The sequence below is a fragment of the Siniperca chuatsi genome, linkage group LG11 (genome assembly GCF_020085105.1).
Source record: "Siniperca chuatsi isolate FFG_IHB_CAS linkage group LG11, ASM2008510v1, whole genome shotgun sequence".
In the NCBI taxonomy this organism is placed as follows: Eukaryota; Metazoa; Chordata; class Actinopteri; order Centrarchiformes; family Sinipercidae; genus Siniperca; species Siniperca chuatsi.
This window is the reverse complement of record NC_058052.1, coordinates 2,767,584-2,787,997: the sequence shown is the minus strand read 5'-3', so window position 1 is coordinate 2,787,997 and position 20,414 is coordinate 2,767,584. Positions and strand designations below refer to the sequence as shown.

General features: G+C 40.0%; 1 protein-coding gene across 4 annotated transcripts in view; it reads right to left on the bottom strand.

The window, feature by feature from the left end:
- The window catches only part of hspa12a (heat shock protein 12A), an 86,318-nt gene that overhangs the window by 56,073 nt on the left and 9,831 nt on the right, over nucleotides 1-20,414 (bottom strand). For all 4 annotated transcript variants that reach the window (XM_044214477.1, XM_044214479.1, XM_044214478.1 and 1 more), the window contains exon 2: nucleotides 1,444-1,520. In XM_044214477.1, the coding sequence (XP_044070412.1) occupies nucleotides 1,444-1,520 (77 nt within the window). The remainder of the gene's footprint in view (nucleotides 1-1,443; nucleotides 1,521-20,414) is intronic.

Here is a 20,414-nt window from a genome sequence, read left to right as displayed (position 1 = left end):
AAATATAATATGACTCTCCCAAGACAGGTATTGTAGTAGTCAAACAGTATCTGAACAAAAAATATTTTGTCAAAAGATTTGAATGACAGATTAGTTAATATTAAGGAAGGCTTTGAGGAACCAATGCTGACAGGAGAACAAACATGCATGTTTGTCACACTTGTTTCACAAATGTTTCAGATCATCAAATTTAAATATTAGTTAAAGATAACACAAGTAAACACCAAATGCAGTTTTTAAATGAAGGTTGTTATTATTAAGGGAAAACAAAATCCAAACCTACATGGCCCTGTGTGAAATAGTGATTGCCCTCTAAACCTAATAACTGGTTGGGCCACCCTTAGCAGCAACAACTGCAATCAAGCGTTTGCGATAACTTGCAATGAGTCTTTTACAGCACTGTGGAGGAATTTTGGCCCACTCATCTTTGCAGAATTGTTGTAATTCAGCCACATTGGAGGGTTTGCCTTTTTAAGGTCATGCCACAGCATCTCAATAGGATTCAGGTCAGGACTCCAAAGTCTTCATTTTGTTCTTCTTCAGCCATTCAGAGGTGGACTTGCTGGTGTGTTTTGGATCATTGTCCTGCTGTAGAACCCAAGTTCGCTTCAGCTTAAGGTCACGAACAGATGGCCGGACATTCTCCTTCAGGAGTTTTTGGTAGACAGCAGAATTCATGGTTCCATTTATCACAACAAGTCTTCCAGGTCCTGAAGCAGCAAAACAGCCCCAGACCATCACACTACCACTAACATATTTTACTGTTGGTATGATGTTCTTTTTCTGAAATGCAGCGTTATTTTTACGGCAGATGTAATGGGACACACACCTTCCGAAAAGTTAAATTTTTGTCCACAGAGTATTTTCCCAAAAGTCTTGATGATCCCCAAGACTTTTGGGAAAATACTCTGTGGACTGACAAGACAAAAGTTAAACTTTTTGGAAGGTCTGTGGCATGACCTTAAAAAGGCAGTTCATGCTCGAAAACCCTCCAATGTGGCTGAATTACAACAATTTTGCAAAGATGAGTGGGCCAAAATTCCTCCACAGCGCTGTAAAAAAAATCATTGCAAGTTATCGCAAACGCTTGATTGCAGTTGTTGCTGCTAAGGGTGGCCCAACCAGTTATTAGGTTTAGGGGGCAATCACTTTTTCACACAGGGCCATGTAGGTTTGGATTTTGTTTTCCCTTAATAATAACAACCTTCATTTAAAAACTGCATTTTGTATTTACTTGTGTTATCTTTGACTAATATTTAAATTTGTTTGATGATCTGAAACATTTAAGTGTGACAAGCATGCAAGAAAAATAAGAAATCAGGAAGGGAGCAAACACTTTTTCACACCACTGTACATGTACTGTCATTTATTATACACAAATCATATGTATGGAATAATAGTAAGTACAGAAATTAGTACATGTGCATAAGAGAATTGAGTAACCTGAGTGTGTGAAGGAGACAGTGGGGTGATTCCAGGGTCACCCATGCTCTTTGCTGGAGAAGGATTAGCCATCGCATCTGTAGAGGAAGACAGATAGAGAAAGATATTCATGTCCCAGTCACACACTGTACCTTTAATTTTGTATGTTAAATCATTTATTTGTTTATTTACATGCTATGTACAACCATATTAATAATAATAATAATAATACATTTTATTTGAATAGTGATTTAAAAAGGTACTCAAAGGCAAAATTGGTATATATAAGACAATATCTATTTCTGGAAATTACGTTTGAAAAAGTGTAGGTTGTGTTATATTTGATGACTAGTCAATTTTAGAATTAGTCAGCACTAAGTGTGTTTAGTTAGCCTGCTTTAACCTACTGGAGTTTCTGACAGCTCGTGTACTGTGCAACGAGTGAAAATGAGTTCAAAGTATCTCTTGACATCTTTACTGCAGAAACGGACTGAGAACGAATCATCTGTCAAACAACGAAAATATATAGGTGTCAGAGAGGAAAATTATTGTCTTATAATCATAATACAGGAGGTAGAGCAGGTCGTCCACTAATTACAAGGTTGGCAGTTTGATCCCTGGCTCCTTCTGTCCACATGTCAAAGTGTTCTTGAGCAAGACACTGAACCCCAAGCTGCTCCCGATGGGCAGCTTGCATGGCAGCTCTGCCACCCAAGGTGTGTGGGTGTGTCTGTGAATGACAGAGCTAGAATTGCCTCAGGTTTGTTCTAGTTACTACCTGCTGTTGCGGACAGTTATGAGTGTGATAGGAGTCTGTGTGTGTGTGTGTGTGAGTGAGTTATACTGTCTTGCTGTTTTGGTATTGATTAAAAAAAAGAAATTGTAGTCTAGCCTAGAGCCAAAAGTATGGCTGCGACTAATAATTATTTTCATTATCAATGAATCTGCTGTTTATTCTCTTGATTTTTTTTTATTAATAATTTTGCCTATTAAAATGTCATAAGATAGTGAAAATGCCTATTATAATTTCCAAGACCCCAAGGTGGCATCTTTAAATTCCTTTTTTGACTGGACCATCAATCCAAAATACTAAGTTTACTATTATATATGACAAAAAAAACCCAGCAAATTATCTTATTTGATAAGCTGAAACCAGAGAATATTTGACATTCTTTTATGAAAATATTATGAAATGTTATGTTTTCGAGCTGTATGTAAATGAGGAGGCGTGGCCCAAAGGCAGGAGCGAGGGTTTGAAATGGCTGGGGTGCCGAGGCACCTTATGGACAGCAGGGGGAGCTGACTGCTAAAGACCACATTGCAATGAAAATGCAGAAAACGGAGGAAGTAGAGTGAGCAGGGTCGGAGGGAGGACTGTTATTTATAAGGCAATGGCTTCAACTTTATGAAAGTGTTCTAACATTTCTGTCCATGTGGCCTCACACACAAAGTCACCAGGGAAAGGAGCGTTAACAACTGCTGTAATTCCCTATGGGTCTGACGCCGAGAAAGCAGCACACAATGCAGCAGGTTAGAGGCTAACATTAGTGATAAGCTATATTAGCTGTTATTTGCTGGCATGCATGACTAACATTACGTTGATACCATGGCCACTTGCAAACAATAAACAGACAGTGTCAGTTAGAGAGCAATATGCTCTGAGAAAAAAATCATCTTCCCGCGCTATTGTTATTTGCGTCAGGAGACGCTGGAGACGCTGGCTAACAGTGAAGACCAGCTGATTGTGCTAACGTAACTTAACTGGTGTAAGCAGACAGACATCTAGTTTACTCATGGATATGCCAAAATGGATTGTTAACTAACATTATAGCACATATCTACACTAAAATGTCTCTGCTAGTATCTTAATACAATATATAACCCTTTTCCTCATTTAGAAAAGCTTGCACATTTTGTTGTCATTTGAGCATCATCATAACCTCCAAGTACTGAATTAGACCCGAGTACACAGCAACAAGGAAACATGGTCATGTATTAAATCAAATCACGTTCAATGATCACTTCACTGTATGCACAAGTATAAAGACGAGTGAAAGTCTGTTTGCTCCACAACAGTGTATCTGTATAAGACACAGACATGATCCAATACACTCTGCACCAGGGTTAGACTGCTGAAGCAGTGCAGTGTATGAAGCAAGCTCCACTGTTTTTCTGTTGCACTGACTTGTCCTCTTTCCTGCAGACGATATTTCATCTGAACATCACAGTGAAGGATCACTTGGTGTCTTGGATCATCGGTCTGCCGCAGTGTTCCTAGAAGTGCTCACTGGTTATGATGCTGAAAAATTAGTGCATGCATTTGTTACTTCTAGGTTGGACTACTGCAATTCCTTATTATCCGGCTGCTTGAATAAGTCCCTTAAGACTCTCCAGTTGATCCAGAATGCTGCAGTACATGTACTGACAAGAACTAGGAAAAGAGATCATATTTCTCCAACATTAGCTTCTCTGCACTGGCTCCCTGTAAAATCCAGAATAGAATTTAAAATCCTTCTCCTCACCTACAAAGCTCTTAATGGTCAGGCACCATTGTATCTTAAAGATCTCAAAATACCTTATTACCCGACTAGAACACTGCGCTCCCAGAATGCAGGGTTACTTGTGGTTCCTAGAGTCTCCAAAAGTAGAATGGGAGCCAGAGCCTTCAATATCAAGCTCCTCTCCTGTGGAATCAGATCCCAGTTTGGGTTCGGGAGGCAGACACCATCTCCACATTTAAGAGTAGGCTTAAGACTTTCCTCTTAGATAAAGCTTATAATTAGGGCTAGCTTGGGTGAGTCCTGAACCATCCCTTAGTTATGCTGCTATAGGCCTAGACTGCCGGGAGACTTCCCATGACGCACCTCTTTCCTCTCTCCTTCTCACCCTCTCCATCTGTATGCATTCTTATCCCATTACTGCATGTTACTAACTCGACATCTTCTCTCTCCCATAGTTTTGTGCTTTCTCGTTTCTCTCCTCTCTCCTTCTGTCAGGTATTTCTGCCTCTGGAGCCGCAGAAACTGGATCTGTGGTTGTGGGCCACCTGCTGCCCCCTTGTTCCTGCTCGACAACCACTACTACAGTTGTTGTTATGGCTCTGTTACCAATACTGACATTATTTTTCCTATAGCTGTCATTCCTATTATTATTCATTTATTAATATTAACACTACAATTACTATTCTACTATTTAAAAAAATAAAAAAATAATAATAATAATTCTAGGTGGTATTTGCATTTAATTGAAGTTGAATTTTATTTGATCTTGTACAGTGTTTTATATTTTATATGATCTATAATACCTACCTAATATAACCTTGTTTTATTTTGCTTATTGTATTTTGCTTGTTATATCTTGCTATTCCCTACTCTACATTTCTGTAGTCCCTGTAATTGCTGCTGTGGCACCTGAATTTCCCCTAGGGGATCAATAAAGTACAATCTTATCTTATCTTAACCAGTAAATACGAACAGACTTTACATGACTATACAGTAACAGTACACATTTGCTGTGTTTTATGTTATTTGCTTCTACTTTAGCAGATCCCCTGCTGAAATTAGAAAGATATGACAGCTCATTTGGCTGCCACTCATAGCCACAGGTTTTTAATAACTACTATTACAGTAATTCAGTTATGATTATGTGGAGTTAGTCATTTGTTCTGCTGTCTAACAGAATCTAACTGTTCATTTGTTGAGGCAGCAAAATTATTTGTATTTGTATTTGAATAAAAGTGGAAATAGGTGTAACAATCCTGTTTTTTCATTACGCTTTTAATTTTAGGACAATAAAATGTTAAAATAAGTGTTAATAAACTATTGCAGCAACGGAAGGTTCCCACACTGGGTCTCAAACCCGTCTCCCAGACAACAGTCAACTAAGCCAATTACCTCTAGAGTGACGGAGACAGCAATGTCACCTTGCTACCTATGCTACGAGACCCGAACTGCACGCTTTTATTTGACTATTTTTTCTTAGCGAAAACAAATCATTTTAAAAATATTTGTACGAAATAAATATTCGTAAAAACCCATAATTTGTACTTTTCCAAATACCGTATTCAGCTCCACACCTCGAGCCATGGCGCTCCAATTTAAAGTTTTGCAGTTTAAGAAGCAAATTTTTTATTAACATTACATTACATTACACATTTTACCCTGCCCTGTTTTTTCTATTTACATTTGGGCCATGCCTCCTCATTTACATACAGCTTGAAATACCAAATGGCAAATGCCTAATGAAAAATGGAAAAGATGAAATTTAAAATGCCAAATGGTAATGTGCAAATGCAAAAAAAAAGTATTTAGTTTTTTCTATTTAACCTTTTAATTTAAGTATTTCCATTAAAGCTTTTCCATTTCCATTTTGAGTTTCATATTTGATGTTTCCTTTATCTTATTTCCATTGCCATTTTCAATTTCATCTTTACAATTTAAGCTTTCAGTTTAAGCATTTCCATTTAAGCTTTTGCATTTTAAATTTCACTTTTTTTCATTGCCACTTTACATTTTCAAATGATCATTTTACATTTAAAATTTGCTTTTTCAATTTCCTTTTTCTTTTTTAAGTTTAATTATGGCTTGATTATTCCTAGTAGTGTAGTAAAATAACAATCTTTTAATTGTATCTGTTTTAATTTTCTACTTGGACTTTAATCCTCCATAACAAACACACTTTATAGAAATGCCATTGAAACAGAGCAGAACAAGTTGCTATCGAGGCTGATTGGTCAGGTGGCTAAAGATTTTCTTGGTTTGATCCCTGTAACTGGCAGGAGGGTAATGAGCGCTACACCAAAATTAGCGCGTATATGCAGGTTTTTTAAACGTGGGTAAACCCGCTAAAAACAGGTGATTGACTCCCTTCCCACTGCCAGTAGACGAGTTTGCCTTTCTGTTTTTTTCTGATGTGAAACATTTGACATCACAAACGCACAAAAACAGGGTTAATAAAAAGTAGAAAGCAGCAAGGACAAAGTACGGTGGTAACATTAACATTAATAACCTGTCTCCTTATTTTCTCTTCCCCTCGAATCAGGAGAAGCTCTCTCATCTCGCCATCTTGCACGATACGAAGAACAAAATCGCCGTTGCACATTGTTCCCGACTGTAAGAAACAATTAATAATGTTCCCGACTATTTACATGCCAACGTCCAGACCGTCAACTCACGAGAAAGGGGCTTGAGGAACTACTGTGAGGTGCTGGTTGGACAGTGGGTGTCCAACCAGCACGGCCAAAGAGGCCCAGAACCAAGAACTGAACACCAAATGACTCCAGAGGCTCTGAAACTAAACTCTGGAAAGTCTCAGGTTGTAAATGTACGAGAAGTGAAAAGATGGCTCCTTTCCTGGTGCAGAGCTGCAGACTAACAACATCTACTCCATTCAAACAGCAGAAAACGTCTGTTGCACCTGTCTTTAAAACACAATGACATTTCAATTGAATTGGAGATTGTCTCCCTATTTGCTACCATCATTTTCATTAGTCTGCCTTAATAGCCTTCACAAGTGTTCTTTGAACACACAATAATAACACCCCCTCAACATATTGTAAGTGTCTGGCAGAATTGTCTCACGACGGGACATCATGTTATCCATCCTAGTTTCCGCCTCACTCACCCTTTTCTCTTGTCCACCCCTACAGAGTGGATGAGTGGTCTTAAGACCCATAATACACTTTGCCAGGCAATTACGGTGCAGAATTACAGACCACCTGTGGCTAGACTCCATCTAGCCACCATCCAGCCCATCTTTCTGCAGCCCCGGCAGCCCACTCCCAAAATCACCTTTACAACCTTGAGTATTAATTCCCAACAATGGCCATAAAAATCTAATCACGATTAGAGAAATAAAGTGATTGCTCAAGTAGTAAATTATATCTCAAGTGCTGTATTACTGAGGTTTGGCTCAGCCATTCTTTTTTATTGTGCTAGCTCAGTTTGTTTACCTCCATATAATAAGAAATTTCATTACTGAGTTCTAAACAGGCAGCTGTCTTCTGTGAATGCCAACGGTTTTTATCTACGTTGATTTATTCAATCCTACTTTTAATTCAACACAAAAACGTTAACAAGAGATGAACTCATACCAATCATATTGTGTACAGCGCTTAGGCTATAGGTCACTTACTGTGTTACATACATTACAATCATTTGCTTAAAGTGTGTTTGGCCTTGAAATTTTTGAATAATCCACAAAAATATAGTAGAATGAATTTGGTCCCTGCTTCATTCTACTGTAATTTGTATGAAGGTCAAACCTAGCTTTTTTGTTTCCAGTTGTTTAGGGTTAACCCAACCTGTTAACCTATCCCTAATCCTTATGTTTCTACAGAGGTCAAACACTATGTAACAAAGGAAAAAAGCCTATCAACATGTCAGTAGCTCATGGTGATGAAGTAACTAATGATGGTTAACTAGTCATCACTACAGGAATTGGTTGGCATCCGTAGAAATCATTAGTATTGGTGTCAATTCCAGTTTCACTCAGTGCTTTTTAAAGGTCCAGTATGTAACATTTAGAGGAGGAGCTATTGGCAGAAATGGAATATAATATTTATAAGTTTGTTTTCACCTGAAAATAAGAATCGTGTTTTCATTACCTTAGACTAAGCCATTTTTATCTACATAGGGAGCGGGTCCCCTTCCACGGAGGCCACCATGTTGCACCGCCATGTTTCTAAAGTAGCCCAGAACGGACAAACCAAACACTGCCTCTAGATATGGCCTTTTGCGTTTTCCACAAGTTTCACGACCACCGTAGTTTCTCCTAATGGTTCCAACTGCAAACGCTAGATGCCAATAAATCCTTTATACTGGACCTTTAATACTAACTTTTAAATAAAATAGTTCAAGGCAGTTACATACTGACATAAATCCCTCCATTCATACTGACAATACAATATGGCATTACTTGATTACTGAAGTGTTAGAGAGCAGGGGTGTATAGAATTTATTGCCTTATATATCTGGTCAGCAAATAAATAATTAATAATTTTCTGGCAAGGCTGCAAAATTGAAGCATTAAAAATGTCTGTTCACATTTACAGTAATGTTTTAAGCAAGCTGAACCCGACTGTGCAACTTGTCAACATAAAACCACCAGCACCAAAAATAAAAGTTTACCTGGAGCGCAGACAGTTTAAAGAGAGAGAACACAACTGGTTATTTTTTTCATCAACATTAATGTGACTACTGTCTCATCTACTAGAAGAAAGTTGCTAAAATTCTTCAGGAATACAGACTCAAGCGGTTATTATTATTCTTCTAAACATGCAGAGCAATATGACAGGTACTCTCAGCTTCAGCATGCATATGGTCAAAACTTATTGTTTAAAATAAATACTTTTTTTGCGTGTTTAAGATGCCCCCCTAGGAGAGAACAACCTGACCAGTGGCCCCAATATATTAGTATTAGTATTTGAAGTGGTCTAATGTTCACCATCTGACACTTGAAAGTCATTTCAAGCATTGCATAAGCTAACTTCTGCTTAGGGAAGTACTTTTTTAAAATACAAATGCATATGAATACACAATCAGTCTATACAATTTAATGTGCCAGCTTTTGCTTCTCAGATAGAAATAATAATTAAAGTAATCCATACTTTTATGAAAAGTAATTGGTTTTCCTGTTACAACCCTAGCACTTAACAACAAAGTTATTTTTAGTTTTAACAGTATTAACAGCACAGATGAGGGCATCCAGGGTCCTGGCGGGCTAGACATCCATGCTCCACACAGTGGAGAAGGATAAGTCAAATTAAACAGGAAATTTTGTACTCCTTTGAAAAGCCTGCTGAACTCATGTTGACATTGCAGCACTGACTGTGCAGCTGAAAAGGTTACGACTCTTATTTTCTTTTCTCTCAGCAGGAGCAGTGACATCCTGTTGGCTTCGCATTCCAATCTATTCGCACTCATAACAACTGTTACTCATAGGCCTGAGCCATGAGAGCATGTTAGTACAATGATCACGTACTTGATGCTTTGACTAAAACAAATCAATCAGTCCATTCATCCTTTCATTTGCTGGACTAAGGTCACTTTCACCAAGGGTCTGCCTGATGAAAAGAGCAGCTAATCCAATACAGGCTTTTAACCTGCACTCAGAAAACGTCACCAGCAACTCTTCAGCCACGATGACAAAGACAGCAGCCGTTTACACCTGGTAAAAATCGTGTGATATCGTGCGCATGCGCCAATGTGCATGCTGCCTGCACTCATATTAGTCTCAGGTGACTTCAACCATGTCAGTGTCTCAACAACACTGACTAATGTCACCCAGTATGTGAGTTGTCCTACTAGAGAGGAGAGGACACTGGACTTGCTGTATGCTAATGTTAAGGATGCATACAGCTCTTCCCCCCTCCCCCCTTTGGGTAGGTCAGAACACAACCTGGTTCACCTCTAACCCTGCTATGTGCCTCTGGTTAAAAGGTTGCTTGCGACCACAAGGACAGTTAGGAGATGGTCAGAGGAGGCCTATAAGAAACTTCAGGGATGTTTTGAGGTGATAAACTGGGATGGAGAGGACATTGACAGGCTTACTGAGTGCATCACTGGCTACATTAACTTCTGTGTGGACTGCACTGTCCCAACTAAGATGGTCCATTGTTTTCCAAATAACAAACCCTGGGTAACAAAGGACATCAAAGACATCCTGAAACCAAGAGGAAGGCCTTTACCGAGGGTAATAGGGAGGAGGTGAGGGCAAACCAGGCTGACCTCAAGGTGAAGATCAGGGAGACCAAGGAGACGGCCTCGTTCCTGTGCCATAGACACCACGTCCCAGTGGCTCCAAAGACTACGGACCGGTGGCACTGACCTCCCATGTAATGAAGCCCCTGGAGAGACTGGTGCTGGAACAGCAGACCCCCTCCTGGACCCCCTTCAGTTCACCTACCAGCCCCGGCTGGGAGTTGAGGACGCCATCATCTTCCTGCTGAACTGCATCTACACCCACCTGGACAAGCCGGCAAGCATGATGAGGATAATGTTTTTTGACTTCTCCAGTGCTTTCAACACCATCCGGCCAGCCCTGCTGGGTGAGAAGCTGGCAGCGATGCAGGTGGTTGCCCCCGCTCATGTCCTGGATTGTTGACTACCTGACTGGCAGACCACAAAATGTGCATCTGCAGCACTGTGTGTCAGACAGTGTGATCAGCAACACCGGGGCCCCTCAGGGGACTGTCCTGCCACTTTCAGAAGTTTTCTGTTGACTCTGCTGTGGTGGGATGTATCAGCAGTGGTGATGAGACTGAGTACAGGGCTGTGGTGGGTAACTTTGTCTCATGGTGTGAGCAGAACCATCTCCAGCTCAATGTGACAAAGTCTGAGGAGCTGGTTGTAGACCTACGAAGGGCCAAGGCACCAGTGACCCTGGTTTCCATCCAGGGGGTCAGTGTGGACATTGTAGAGGATGACAAGTACCTGGGAGTACACATGGACAATAAACTGGACTGGGCTAAGAACACTCAAGCTCTTTACAGGAAGGGCCAGAGCCGCCTCTATTTTCTGAGGAGGATAAGGTCCTTAACCATCTGCTGGACAATGTTGAGGATGTTTTATGAGTCTGTGGTGGCCAGTGCTATCCTGTACTCTGTTGCATGCTGGGGCAGCAGGTTGAGGGTAGCGAACGCTAACATGCTCAACAAACTGATCCGTAAGGCCAGTGACATTGTGGGGGTGGAGATGGACTCTCTGTCGGTCGTGTCAGAGAGGAGGATGGTGGCCAAACTACATGCCATCTTGGACAATGTCTCTCAACCACTCCATGACGTGCTGGTCAAACAAAGGAGTACCTTCAACGAAAGACTCATCTCCCCAAAATGCACCACAGAGCGCCACAGGAAGTCATTCCTGCCTTTGGCCATCAAACAACAAAAAAGGCAGCGGGCCCTTTGCTGCATGTCATCCCTTCTGTCTCTCCCCACCTATCTCTATCTAAATAAATGATTTATCTAATTAAATAATTGATCGAGCACTTAATTGCTGCTTCACACCTAAGACGGTACTTACTGGGGGTTTTTACCATCTTTCAGTAAGGGTGGGGATACTCAAGCTGAGCCGAGTCAGGAGCAAATGCGACCACTCAGAATGCGAATGGTCTTCAGTAAGACAGCAAAGCATGGTAAAAGATGTTGTTTACCATTATGACATGTAGGAGGTATGCAGGTAAGAGCCTGTTGCCTGCATGTCTACATCTTACAGTTCACTGTGGCTGTCTTTAGCATTTCTTCCTGTATTTTTAACTCTCACATGACCATCCCTGAAATCATACAACCGCCTTGAGCTGTCCGATGACATGGACGCTCGCATGTCTTCCCATCTGTACCATCTATCCCATATGATGTGAACATGAGCTGAACACAGCAAGACTTGCTATGCTTTGTCTAGTTTAAAGGAAGTCATGGTTTGGTTTGAGGAAGGAGGCCTACCTCAGGGACCACCAACACAATTATCCCTCTGCTGTGAAGCCGAAATGGAACAGCTGATCACGACTTGGCACAACAAAGACGGGCTATACCGGGCCGTGGTGTTTTTGTCAGCTGTTACACTGAGAGAGAGGGGACACGTGTCACCATATGGACTTGAACCCGGGACGTTGGGGTTAGGTACACCCTCAAACCCCAAAAATCTTTGTTATTTTTTGGTTGCAATCCCTGGATGTTGTTTAAGGTTAAGAAAAATTCAACTGAGAAACTCCCAAAATAACTGTTCTTTAACATGCTCAACATGCTTGATCATCAAATGACAGTAGTCTTTGATTTCTATGGATGTTTTTTGGCCTCTTTATTCAAATGGCAATTAAATGTGCAATTTGGTCATGCAATTTGAAAATTTATTTTGCATTTGGCAATTCAATATGCAAAGTGGCAATGCAATCCTCAGTTCAGTTTGAATTATTTTGATTAAATATTTAAATGAAAGCTCAATCAATTGCATTTCATATTGCCATAGTGTTTTGGTCTCTTTATTCAAATGGAAATTAATTTTGTAATTGGCAATTCAATGTGCCAGCGAAACAGCGCCCCCAGTCTATTTCATTTACTTGTCATAATGCTTTTTGCTGCTTAATGCTTGGTGTCAAAATTCAAATGGCAATGCAGTATGTCAGTCTTCTCATCAAGGCGGGTCTTCAGTTAGGACGTCACTTCTTCGTTCAGTGATTGGGTAACAGCCGGCACTTCACCTCATCCACGCCAACACTGTTCTTTATGGGTGGGTAAGTTGCTGTCTGCCTGAGATCAAGTCCAAATGTTCAACCTAGAGTTCAGACATTAGTTTATTACAGCAGGGCCGTTGTTGGCATTATGTTTTTATCTCGTATCTACTAGCTTGCTAACAACCTAAGCTAATGCTAGCAATGTAAGCTAACTTTAGCTAAGTTTACTGCTGGTTGCTCACTAATTTACAGTGCTAGCGGCAACAGCAATGGCAGAATAATTTCTGTGGTAAACACAAAAGCATTTCAATCCGTTATCAACCCAACTTTCCTAAACAACACAAGCCACTAGGCCAAGGGGTCCCTTTTCAGGGCTACTCGAGGGAGCCTGTAGCCTAACGTTACTGTAATGTAGCCTGTCAAAGACCATAGGTGATAACACTTTTGCAATGTTGATGCGTATTTATTGCTCACTAGATAAACAAGTTCCATTAAAAAAATAATATATAATATTTATTATGCTATACAACAATAAAATACCACAGCTGGCACGTGTTCTTTGGACAAAGGTTAGGCCATGGCAGTGCCTCCTCCGTTAGTCCTGAAAAGCTAATGCTACTAGTCACTAACATGCTTATTATATTTTTATGATAATAATGGGTTAGAGATGATCCAAGTGACCCACCAATCTCCACGCTCAGCAAGCAGAAAAAGAAGGGCCACTTGATTCTTGTCCCTGGGATTTCCAGTGTCATCGGTTCACTTTCACAAGACCGGTGAGTATTATAAACAATATTCCAACTAGCTTGCTGTATTAACATAACATAGATTCTCAATGAGTAAAAGAGTCAGAGGAAGTGTCAGAGGAAGCTTGTAGATTAATAGTTTTTGCACTGCTTACTAATATATTTAGTTGGTTAATCCAATCAGTTCAGTATCATTCATTGTGCATATGAAGACAAAAATACATTCAAATTTGGTTTTGTGAATTCACACTATTCACATTAGCTAACTTAATATAATATTAACTTGGTGCATTAAGCATTAACAGTGATAGTTTTATTTTATTATTGGGTTTTATTTACCATAATACAAAGCTACTACTTTGTCAAGCAGGGGAACCAGAAAAACAGGAGTAGGACCCAAAATGCAGACAACGGAGGCAGAGAAATGCAATTCAAGGATTTAATGGCTGCATAAGGGTTTACATGGATTCGCAAGCAGGCAGACATCAAACTCAGAAAAGGCAGTCCAGAACACAGGTAACAAATCCGTAAATGAACAGGCAGAAAAACCCAAATCCAGTGATGTCGAAAAGAAACAGAAAAATAGTCCAGGAAACAAATGCCAGTACACTTGACACAGGGTACAATGACAATCTGACACTGAATAAAGGAAGGGCACAGACTTAATACACTCAGGTAGGGGAGACAACGAGACACAGGTGAAAACACTCAAAGCAATCAACGACAGGAAGCAAAACTAACAGACACAAAAGATAGGGAGAATATAACAAAATAAAACAGGAAATAACAAGAAAAAACCCCAAAACCATGACACTACTATTGTATTATTAGTGTGTTACCTTAATGTTCATTCCAGAAACAGCAGATGGAAATTAACATGATCCTTTTGTCTAAATCTGGCAAAAATTTACATCATATTACAGTAGTATTATAGTATATATATAGCACGATCAACAGAGAGTTATTGGAATGATTAAATTTTAATTCTCTCCCCTCCAGAGAAATGCATTCTTCTGACAGCTGGGACCATGCTGCACCCACACAATACCACACAAGTCAGTATTTTTTATTTTTTTCTCTGATTATCGTAAGGCACTATAGCAGACTGTTCTGGACGATATAATTCTCTTCAGTATTTCAGGAGAATACTGCAGTCATATTAACATATGGTAGCTAGCTAGTCAGGGTTTTCCAACTTTTACTTATTGTCACTACCCTACATCAGGCTACATGAGGTACTATTGCATTGTATTTACATGTATTTTCCATCCACAGCCTAAGACTGGATCATCAGTACAGCGTGGGGCTTAGAGAGCTGTGGAGACCATGTGGACCAACCTTGGTGTGGATGATATCTGGGTTGTTCTGAGGTCAAGAACCTTCTCTGACCAGTCCCTACCAGTAAAACCAGTACCAGATGTCCTCCTCATCCAGTGCAGTTGAATGACCTGAGGAGGTCACCAGTATCCAGCTCGGACCTGCATCACCTGCATGGCATCACTGCCCTCCACACTGCATTATCTGCCTCAGCCAGCGATGCAGGTAGAACAGCTGCTGCCAGTCCGGGGAAGACAGACAAGGCCCGTAGGTTTGTGAGCAGTGTTATGGCTACATTTCTCCATTGTTTAAGTGGCATGAGATCAGTCTACCTGTGACGAGCTGATCCTCCTCAAAGTGCTTGCTGCAGAGTGAATTGAGAGGAGGAAGTGCCAGAGGGAGTCCACTTCTTTCTCCTCATGTTCAACACCCACTGAACCAGCCTGGTTTCCTCACCTGAAGAAAATTGAATTGCACACAAAAAAAATGTTTTGTGTGCAATTGTGTTGTATTGTGTTGTGGCTAATAATTTCAACTAACAAAGCCCCACATCTTCCACGTGAACTGCAATAAATATAGGTATTAGGACAAATAAATATAGGACAAATTTACAGTATTTTTCAAGTGTTAACTTTATCAGCACACATAAAGAAATGACTATTGGTTTACATTTACTTATCCAATCATTGCTGCATATTAAGATCAAAATAACAGGAAACATCAACACACTCAATAACTACTATCTAAATCCCAGACAGATAGCAGTAAACTAAACTTACTACATTGCTAGCGTTAGCTTAGGTTGTTAGCAAACTACTAACTTTATCAGAATCAGAAATACTTTATTGATTCCGGAGGGGAAATTCTTTACCCAGGCCTCTTTACCCAGGCCTAGCTAGCATTAGCTTGTAATGCCTCAGCATGAGGATATAGATAAACACAAAATGGCAACAACGGCCCTCCTGTAATAAACTAATGTCTGAACTCTAGGTTAAACATTTGGACTTTATGTCAGGCAGACAGCAACTTACCCATCAAGAAGAACAGTGTTGGCGTTGTCGAAGTGAAGTGCCAGCTGTTACCCAATCACTGAACGAGGAAGTGACGTCCTAACTGAAGACCCGCCTTGATGAGAGGACTGACATATTGCATTTCCATTTGAATTTTGACATCAAAAAAGCGTGGTGACAAGTAAATGAAATAGACTGGAAGCGCTGTTTCGCTAGCACATTGAATTGCCATTTGCAAAATAAATTTCCATTTCAATAAAGAGAAACTGAACAAACTGAATTGAGGATTGCATTGTCACTTTGCATATTAAATTGCCAATTGCAAAATGGTATTGCCATTTGAATAAAGAGGCCAACCAAAGATTTCTTCCAGCCAATCAAGATAGCAATCTAACTTGAACACACTGTGCTGGTCAATTAGGATTTTCATCAATTATTTTGTCTGCATATATAATTAATTTTTGTGGATGAGATGTCCGCTGCGTCCAATGGCCATTTACATCTTGCCTGTTCATCATGCAAATACAAATTCTGTTCAAAAAGACATTCTACAGGTTGACCTCAATTATGCCCCAAGGTCTGACAGCTACAGAGTGTAGCTATACTATAATTCAATCGGCAAACTGTATGTGGTTTTAATATTTAAAATGTAACATGTTCATAAACTTGTTAATAAATTTACAGATAATCTTGGGAGATCCTGATGTACAATAGGAGCCTGATTCAGAAGGCAGTGGTGTCTAAGACTGATGAAACACAGAGACAGATACAAAGCAAGGCACCGCCTGTTACCTACAATAGCAGAAGAGGAGCCTCATTAAATTCACTGTGGCAAACTGAGAGGCACAAACAAGTGCAACAAAAAATAGACTATGAAAGAGCCACATTCATAAGGGCGACAGCAAAATGAATTTAGGGAGAGAATGTGCTGTTTCTTCTGCCCATCTGAGGTCCCATTCATTCATGCCATGTAGAGAGAGAAACTACCCTCCTCTCTCCCAGCTGACTGCATCCACTTGGCCATCAGCCCAGACACACAGTGCAGAGAAACAGCCTGACAACAGCTGCAGCCACTACACACGCATACAAATCCACACACACTGTGTCACATCTAAAGCACACACAGATCTGGACAAACACTATAATATACAATGATATGGGTTTTCGAGGATGAATGCCATCACATTTTTGGAATTAAGCTGCTATTAGCTTGCTCAACACCTAAAATCTAATCATTTTTAGGAAACACATTCTTTATTGTTGTCATGGTGGATAAAACACCCAGGGATACTTAAAGTTATACTGATAGTACTGTGCCATACTAATGAAATTGTTTCAGGTAGGTTATTATAAAATATTCATCATATCAGAGGTGAATGACACTGACAGTTTTTTGAAGGCTAACATCAGCCTGATATATCAGTCTGCAGTGACACTACACAACTCCTCTATGGCATGATGTTTTAAACAGATCTAAGGCATTCTTGTTCTCACCCTCTGTCAAGTGGAATATACATTAGTCTGACTGTGGGGGTGAGTGCACTGCATGATTTTCAGCAAACCTCCAAAACCAAGACCTGTGACTATATATGTTAAAGGGGATCTATTATGCTCATTTCCAGTTCTATATTTTTATTGTGAGACTCCACTAGAGTAGCTTTGCATGATTCACAGTTCAAAAAAATTCTTATTTATCTTATACTGGTCAGACCCTCAGTTCATCCTCTGTCTGAAAAAAGCCGCTTTAGCTCCTGTCTCCTTAAAGCCCCCCCTCCCTAAAAGCCCTGATTGGCCAACTTTCTGGGAGCCTGCCAAGGGGCAGCAACCATGGATGTATAATAAGAACTGGATACGGTGCCGCCACTCAGCCTTGCAGCCATTTTTTCTTTTAGTGGCCACTCGCGAGCAGCGCCAGTGGGAGAAATACTACTGTGTATATTCAGTGAGCCGCATACCCCAGAAGTAAATCCAGAAGCTAGAAAACAAGCAATTCTCATTGGAATGAATAGGCACCATTTTTGGATCCGGTATCCAGTTCTAATAATACAGCCATGGCAGCACCCAGTGCTTGTGAGTCGCTGTATCCAGTTCTCTTTATACACCCAGCGCCGCCAGAGCGGAGTGTTTCTGGGGGCCAGTGTAAGTACCAGATATGCTCGGCCTAGCAGATCTGCTCGGGGCCTCACTGATTACTGTACAAAAACACACAACTTTCATAACTTTATCCCAGTCCGGGCAGACTGTCTCTAATAGAGACATCTTAACAGCAAGATGTGCTCTCTGGACTGCTCCACAGTCACACTGAGATAAATCAGGGCAGCACAATATCAGTGTCTGAAGCAGGCTTTAAAACATTCACACAGTCATAGTTTGCTGCTATCTTAACACCCATGGAAGGCAATCCATCATTGTTTTGAAGACTGGATTTGAGTTTGCTACTCATGGCCATCTTGGTAGTTACTAGAGCAAGAAAATCCAGCAACTGAAGAAGAACAAAATGAAGACTTTGGAGTGGCCTAGTCAAAGTCTTGACCTGAATCCTATTGAGATGCTGTGGCATGACCTTAAAAAGGCAGTTCATGCTCGAAAACCCTACAATGTGGCTGAATTACAATAATTCCGCTTATTTCATCAGAGAGCATATTTGTTTCACTTTTTTTCTTGCCAATGTCTGAGTGCAATGTGAAAAACTACAACCTGTGGGGGGTTTTATTAATAAATATTGTAATGATAATAGTCCAAAAGTATGTGAAAATGCATAGTTTTTAGTCAAATAACATAAAATTTTCTTGGGGGAGAGAGAGAGATCTAGCCTCTTAATTTTGCTCATAAAGTGCACCAGATTGATGCATTTAACTAAAATGTACAACATTTTCCTACGGGGAGCATGCCCCCGGACCCCCTTAGAGGTCCACCCACCACAGTCTAACAAAATCCTGTGGGAAACACTGTGTCGCTTACTGTTGTGTTTGTTGCAGTGGTGCTTGTGATGTAATGACACACCTGTTTGACCAATCAAAATTGGCAATACTGCCGCTAACTGCTAAAAGTACCTGGAAGTTACATTTACATTTATCACTTCCTGAACAGTGCTGAAATAAAGTTTTTACAATGCAAGTTCAAATTAGTCATACTACCCTAAACCTTAAAGCTAGGAAAGATCATTAATTTTATCACATGAAAGGAAAAAGAATTCCATTATATCTGATATCTTCTTCATATTGATATTTTTTGACCAGAGCTCCTTCTTTGCTAACTTAACTTAGACTCTGAAGTGCCACCTGCTCAGACAGACCAGTAGTTTGATTCATGACTGCCTACTAGACTTTTAAATCATTAATTTCCTTGTACTAACTACCTTCAAATTTGCTTCACATTTCAAAGTAGCCAGACTTTTACTTTTAGTGAAACAGATGTTTAAAAGACCCAAGTGCTGCGTTGTTCATTACAACAAAGAAACAAAGACTTTTACATAAAACTGAACAGAGATGTCTGACAGAAAGACAGAGCAAGTTGCTAGAGAGGGCAGAGCGTTTTGGTCACACTCTGAGGAAATGCTTTAAAACTCTCTGCTGAACAATGGCTTTCCTTCCTGCCTGTCTGTAATGGAAAAACTGATAATAGCAAAGTCTCCGCTTAAACAGTCCCTGATTACTGAAGACAATTCTCTAAACCCAGATTAGACAAAAATAAGTCACTATTGTGTTGACATCCATGTCAGCACGTCATTATCTGTAGTAATCTTTGACAACAACACACATCACCAAATACCTTCATGTTTCAGATCTGATTCTGCAGCCAAGCTTTTCTTGGGTTGTGTGCATTTTTAAACAGCCTATGAATTATTTAACAGTTTAGCAGTGCAGCTTCACATATTACAGATACATTTCTGTCCAAGCTGACTTACATTTAACTGAAAAAGCATTTAATTCTGCTTCATATTCACTAATAACTTATCAGGAGGCTGCTGTTCTTTCTTGTGTATTTCCAGTATATGAACAGATACCAACTACAGCGTCTGTAGTCGGTAATGTTATGACAGTACAATACCACTGTAGTTAAGACCACCACAGGCAGGGAGAATGTTCCTCAATTCCAAGTAACAAGGTTAAATTTGTGTCTGCTCCACATTAATGTGTGTATTAGTTTGAGATGTATTTTGCTTTTTTCCAATACAGAACAGAAACTGCAAGCGGCAGACAAGCTGAAGAATGCCAATGGATCCCCTTGCTCTTGCAGTCTCCATGTTCTCCCTGTGCATGGATTTTTGGGTGCTCCAGTTTCATCCCATAGTCCAAAGACATCATATTCTAAATTACCTGTGTTTGTCTACATGAGTAGCCCAACTAATTTGTGACTTTGGCACTTCTGAACTGCAATTTCTCTTTACTTATCAGCCAGCATACGTATATGTTGTTACCAGTATATCTGTGATAAGCTAATATAAATTGTCTTTTTGAGTCCAATAAAACCTTTTGGGGAGCTATAATCCAGTTTTTCGGGCACTCTACTTTTTTTCTTCACCAAAACACAGAGTAACATATTGTATACATTACTGAAAAACAGGGCTTTAAGGACTCAAGGCTATCCACATTTTACAAATGAATGCATACGAAATGGCCATTCATAAAAGGTTTGATAAGAGTAAAATTTTATTTACACCATTGTTTACAGTCCTGGAGGAAGACAAAAGACATCTTTGTCTTACTGAGATTACAGACCTGTGTACTGGACTAATGTGGTCATCAAGTTC